The sequence below is a fragment of the Mercenaria mercenaria genome, unplaced genomic scaffold (assembly GCF_021730395.1).
Source record: "Mercenaria mercenaria strain notata unplaced genomic scaffold, MADL_Memer_1 contig_3582, whole genome shotgun sequence".
NCBI classification, from domain to species: domain Eukaryota; kingdom Metazoa; phylum Mollusca; class Bivalvia; order Venerida; family Veneridae; genus Mercenaria; species Mercenaria mercenaria.
In genome coordinates, this window is record NW_026461735.1 from 35,991 (window position 1) to 42,523 (window position 6,533).

Genomic DNA, 6,533 nt, shown 5'->3' on the forward strand with positions numbered 1-6,533 from the left:
TTCTAAGTATAAGAGTATAATTTAAGTCTAGCTTGAGCTGTTGTATAGGCATCAATAACCACGTTGGTTTTCCCAGTGGGCTCTACAAATTCATCCTTGTATTTCCAGCGTACCTCTACCATTTCATTAGAGACAAAGTTTACAGCCGTTACTTCTTATCTATCACTTGTTAGTTTTTCAAAGTATAGGGCTGGTTCATCAATGAACTCTACTTGATTTTTGTTTAATTTCTGACCAAATTTTCCCCAGAATGAGTTGAGCATAAGTTTAGCCAAAGCACGCATTCCCGGGTTCTTCTCTATATTATTGTAATCAAGCTGGACCCCTTTTTTCATAATAATGCTCAATATAAATTTGTTTTTGCTCTTCCGCCTTACACCATTTTGGCCAACCACTTTTTTCCTGTTTGATTTTAAGAAATTGGTTTACATATTCAGTGAAGAGACCCCCTTCTTTAACAACAGGGTCATATTGAGAGACGTTTTCGAAATGCCAGACTTCATAAACGCAATACAACGTGTATCCCTTATCCATGGCTTTTTTAACTTCGTCTGTTACCCAAGTGCCTATAAAAGCGCTTTCTTCGTTCGTATGCAAACATTTAGTTTGTTGATACGATTCGGCACATATTTTGCACAAAGAGAATAACAATTTTCCATTCATTTTACAAGGCAGGACAGGTATAAATAACTCTCGCGGTGGGATAACTTTAAACTTGATTAACCCCTCATATTTATCAATCTCTGCGAAATTTTCTGTAATTATTTTTGGGTGACCCAATGGAATTTTTCCTGTCTTATTGATAAATGGGTAAAGGGATGTCACATCATAATAGTCGATAGTTTCATCATCAGTTGCTTCTTTGTAAAGTGTAAATGCCTCTGTTCGACCACCAGAAAAAGCTTCTCTAGGTTGTAAAGGAGTTACCATATCCAGCTGTTCTATAAAAGTCCTCATTTCATTGTTTTCTTTTAATTCTTTTTCAAACTCAGACTCCCAAATAGATACATATGTGTAACCAATCTCTTCTATGTATTTCTGTTTTGTTAAAGTGTTTTGATATAACTCCACGGTTAGTTTATTGACAGGGTTTACCGTTGAACTTGAATATAGTTTTGGATTACCATGCCAGAAATCACCGTGAAACTCTAAAACGACTTTCTGGTCTCCTGTTTCATAATAACCATCTCCTCTGTAAGGTCCAATTACCTTTTCATCACCATTTCTAGCATGTTGTATACGGAGCATGAGACTGGTATTTAACCCATTGTAAAGCTTTCATAGATTGAACCTGTTCGGGATTGTAACTATGCGTAGGAATGATACCAATAGCGTTTTCTTTGAGAAAATTTGTTCTAAACACTGTTTGACAAGCGGAGGCAATGGTAATGTTCTTCTTGAATGGATCAACCTGTGTAACTTTAAGGAAGTCAGCTGTAAATTTGAGGCAACCTCGTCTTAATATATCCACATCTGACCGACAATACTTTAACATTTCCTTTAGAAAATCAAACGGTGTGTGTTTATTGGCTTCGTACCACTCCATAAAAACTGTTCTTGAATCGGGTTTCATTCCTTCGGGATTGTAATATTTCATATCAGGTAAATGATTTAGTACAGTAGTTTGATTCTCTTATAGGTTAAAGAGATGCGGGAAGTGACCTTTAGATAATTCAGAAAATCCAAACATGGATGGCAGTTTTGAAAGAGCCATTGGCAAAAAGTTAATGGAATCAATCATTTTGATTTTACAACTAGAAACTATCAAGGACATGATTTTGGCACCATTAGGTATGACAGTCGGAATGATAGCATTTTTGTGCAAATATTGGAGAATGGGGTAAGAGTCATAACCTTGGAAATTGTGACATATGAAGGTAGCATTGAAATTTTCTTTAGAAAATAACCAACTGCAAAAAGTATCAATAGTATTCGGTCCAGAAAATATCAGTTCGTTTCTTCCACACAACTCGCACTCACAGTTTTCTCTATCCATGCATACAGTACATACTTTGTGAACCACACATAAATTTGGTACATGTCAAAAGGCACCGCACTTTGACTTTTTACAATATATACATTTTCCATCTTCTCCACTCTCATGCCCTTTCTCGCATTGAACAATATCTTGCTGTCAGCACTCTAAATCAAAAAATATATATGTATCAACATTCTTTTCACCATCATTCATCATTATTTCTTCGTCTTGGTTTAAATCCTCAGGTTGCATATAGCACTGGTGTCCATCTTCAAAGAAGTCTTTACAAAATTCGCAGTATTTTGACCCGCACATATGTGGTTTGGCACTCATATTTTTATTTATTGTTTTTCCACAGTTTTCACATCTGATGTAAGTGAGGCACGTTGAGTTTCCTTTCGCGGCTGTCTTTTGGTGAAGTTCAAAGCTCTCTTTTCCGCTGAAAAATCGATTACATGTATTACAACGGATCCATATTTCTTCACTTTTAATATGTATTTTCTTACAGCTGTGACACGCGTTGTTACACGAATGTTTTCCCTTATTGCTGTATTCCTTCTGGCACATGGTACAATAATAACTTTTTGATAGGAAGGCTGACATACTGGTAATGACATCGTAATGGTTGTTATGGTAGTAGAGATATATTTTCTTTTCAGCATCTGGTCCAGCGTAGATAATACCGTTAAAATGGTCAGCCGACACGATATGTATCTGGTATCCACACAGAGCCTCTTGAAACTTTTTACTTTCATCAATACCACAAGGTCCTAGGAACACACCGGCATTTTGATGTAACTCTTCTGCCAATCGCTTTTGTATGTCACGGCCTTGTCTGATGCTGTTCCATTTTTCGAGTTGATCTAATTTGGCTTTGACCGTAACAATGGCCCTCGCGCAGCATAAGTCATCGTCATTCTGGATACGTATAAAACATTATTTTTCTTTCAATGTTTTCTCTAAGTCAAAATAATGACATGATTTCCTGCTTCCCCCATTTGGCATATGCACAAGTATGACTTCAAACATTAACGCTTTATCAATGGGAAAATCTTCATTTGACTAATACCCTCGCAACTTCTCCCATAAAATGCTCTACAGTCAGTTCGGGTATGCGTAAAAACGGCATAACAATAGGATAATCCAATGTAGGACTCTGAATCACCAACCTGATCAGGTCTTCTGGCTTAACTCCCCTGGTCTGGTCTTCAAAAAAGCATTAAACAGCCGCTCGAGTGTAACCAGCACATCGTATGTCACTTCTAGATCTTTAAAAGTTACTATGTAAGTAGAGGATGTTGTTTTAAAGTTCTCCATGCGCTGTTCATTTATTTTCGTAATATTGTAAAATTCTTTCGGATCATAGTTTTTCTTCATGCGCTTTGTAGGCATGTCATCATTCTCAGCTGGTCTCTTAAGCCCTCCACCTATTTGATGTTTCTGAATCTTGTGTCTATTTAGGGTGTAATGACGACTGAACACCTGTCCGCATTCATTTCATTGTAGATTGTTGATTGCCATATGCTTTTTAGCTCACCAGAGCACAAAGTGCTCAGGGTGAGCTATTGTGATCGCTCACGGTCCGGCGTCCGTCCGTCGTCCGTCCGTCGTCCGTCCGTCCACACTTTCCTTTAAACAATATCTTCTCCTAAACCAACAGGCCAATTTTGATGAAACTTCACAGGGATGTTTCTTGGATGGTCTTCTTTAAAAATTGTTCAAAGAATTGAATTCCATGCAGAACTCTGGTTGCCATGGCAACAGAAAGGAAAAACTTTAAATAAAAATCTTCTTCTCAAAAACCAGAAACCCTAGAGCTTAGATATTTGGTGTGAAGCATTGCCTAGTGGACCTCTACCAAGTTTGTTCAAATCATGACCCCGGGGTCAATTTAGGGGTCACTTGATTTTACATAGGAAAATCTTAAAAAATCTTCTTCTCAAAAACCAGAAGCCCTAGAGCTTAGATATTTGACATATAGCATTGCCTAGAGGACCTCTACTAAAGTTGTTCAAATCATGACCCCGGGGTTAAAATTGACCCCGCCCCAGGGGTCACTTGATTTTACATAGGAAAATCTTCAAAAATTTTCTAAAAATAAACAGAATGCCTAGAGCTTAGACATTTCACGTGTAGCACTGCCTAGTGGACCTCTACAAAATTTGTTCAAATCATGACTCCCAGGGTCAAAATTGACTCCGCCCCAGAGGTCACTTGATTTTACATAGGAAAATCTTCAAAAATTTTCTAAAAATAAACCTGAAGGTCTAGGTCTTAGATATTTAACATGTAGCATTGCCTAGTAGACTTCTACAAAATTTGTTCAAATCATGACCTCCGGGATCAAATTGACCCCGCCCGATGGGGTAACTTGATTGTACATAGAAAAATCTTCAAAAATTTTCTAAAAATAAACCTGAAGGTCTAGGTCTTAGATATTTAACATGTAGCATTGCCTAGTAGACTTCTACAAAATTTGTTCAAATCATGACCTCCGGGATCAAATTGACCCCGCCCGAGGGGGTAACTTGATTGTACATAGAAAAATCTTCAAATTTTTCTAAAAATAAACCAGAAAGCCTACAGCTTAGATATTTGACATGTAGCATTGCCTAATGGACCTCTACAAAATCTGTTCAAATCATGACCCCCGGGGTCAAAATTGACCCCGGCCCAGGGGTCACTTGATTTTACATAGGAAAATCTTCAAAAAATTTCTAAAAATAAACCAGAAGGCCTACAGCTTAGATATTTCACGTGTAGCATTGCCTAGTAGACCTCTACAAAATCTGTTCAAATCATGACCCCCGGGGTCAAAATTGACCCCGGCCCAGGGGTCACTTGATTTTACATAGGAAAATCTTCAAAAAAATTCTAAAAATATCCCAAAAGGCCTAGATCTTAGGTATTTGACGTGTAGCATTGCCTAGTAGACTTCTACAAAAAAATTTCAAATCATGACCCCCGGGGTCAAATTGACCCCGCCCCATGGGGTCACTTGATTTTACATAGGAAAATTGCCTAATGGACCTCTACAAAATCTGTTCAAATCATGACCCCCGGGGTTAAAATTGACCCCGGCCCAGGGGTCACTTGATTTTACATAGGAAAATCTTCAAAAAATTTCTAAAAATAAACCAGAAGGCCTACAGCTTAGATATTTCACGTGTAGCATTGCCTAGTGGACCTCTACAAAATCTGTTCAAATCATGACCCCCGGGGTCAAAATTGACCCCGTCCCAGGGGTCACTTGATTTTACATAGGAAAATCTTCAAAAAAATTCTAAAAATAAACCAAAAGGCCTAGATCTTAGGTATTTGACGTGTAGCATTGCCTAGTAGACTTCTACAAAAATTTTTCAAATCATGACCCCCGGGGTCAAATTGACCCCGCCCCATGGGGTCACTTGATTTTACATAGGAAAATCTTCAAAAAAATTCTAAAAATAAACCAGAAGGCCTAGATCTTAGATATTTGACGTGTAGCATTGCCTAGTAGACTTCTACAACAAAAATTCAAATCTGGACCCCCCAGGGTCAAATTTACCCAGCCCCAGGGGTTACTTGATTGTATGTAGGGAAATCTTCATAAATTTGCTAAAAATAAACCAGAAGGCCTAGATCTTAGATATTTGATATGTTACATTGCCTAGTAGACTTCTACAAACTTTGTTCCATTCATGACCCCCGGGGTAAACTTGGCCCCGCCCCAGGGGTTACTTGATTGTACATCAGAAAATCTTCAAAAAAAATTCTAAAAATCATCAGTTTGACATTTGAAACATGCAGCTCATATTACTCTGGTGAGCGATCCAGGGTCATCATGACCCTCTTGTTTCTATGTTCCATGAGATTGTTTTTTCGATTAAATACTTTAGAGCATATGTCGCAGGTGAATTTCTCCCAATGGTTTTAACTCCTTCTGTGTTGAAGTAACTGACTCAGCTTGAGAAAATTACTCCCGCATTCGTTACAATTGTAAACCATGTCTGTTCTCTCTGACGTCCTGTGTCAGAATGAGAATATAGTATATCACACTCTATTTCACGTATTTTCAGAATCTCTGCTAATTCCTGATTGGTCTATAATATATATATATGGTATGGCCTTCAAAACAAATGTGAATAAAAACATACCAAAATCAAATTTATTATTTAAAATCGGTGTAACATTAAATTTTGACCCCGTTGAAAATTGACCCCATGGGTCATTTTTTAACGTTGACCCTGCCAGCATTTCAGCATTAAATTGTGATCAAAAAGTCGTTGAGACCTGATCAATCGTTAAATTTTGATCAGTAATGGGGTCATTTTTTAACGGTTAGCTAAACTTAAATTAAACGTCGGAGATCGTCTGTTTGTAATAGAGAAACACACTGAAAAGAACCAGAAACTATCACAGGCTTGCTGGATAGCTTCTTAGAAATAATTTCGCAAGGCCGAGCCCGGGCTCAAACAGACAACTTCGCCGAGGTAGACAAGATCATCTATATGTTAGACAGGGAACTGTTAACAAAAGTTTAACACAATAATTTCCAACAGGTGGTTGGGTGTGG

The 6,533-nt window shown here is 37.8% G+C and overlaps 1 protein-coding gene across 1 annotated transcript; it reads right to left on the minus strand.

Annotated features, from left to right (window-relative positions):
• Positions 1 to 312: 312 nt before the first annotated feature.
• Positions 313 to 1,248, minus strand: LOC128553199 (uncharacterized). Its single transcript, XM_053534319.1, has one exon. The coding sequence runs from the start codon at positions 1,246 to 1,248 to the stop codon at positions 313 to 315; it is 936 nt and encodes a 311-aa protein (XP_053390294.1).
• Positions 1,249 to 6,533: the final 5,285 nt, after the last annotated feature.

Bases quoted from the DNA above. Each gene is read 5' to 3' on its own strand.
- LOC128553199 (XM_053534319.1), bottom strand. From the start codon at position 1,248: ATGCTCCGTATACAACATGCTAGAAATGGTGATGAAAAGGTAATTGGA.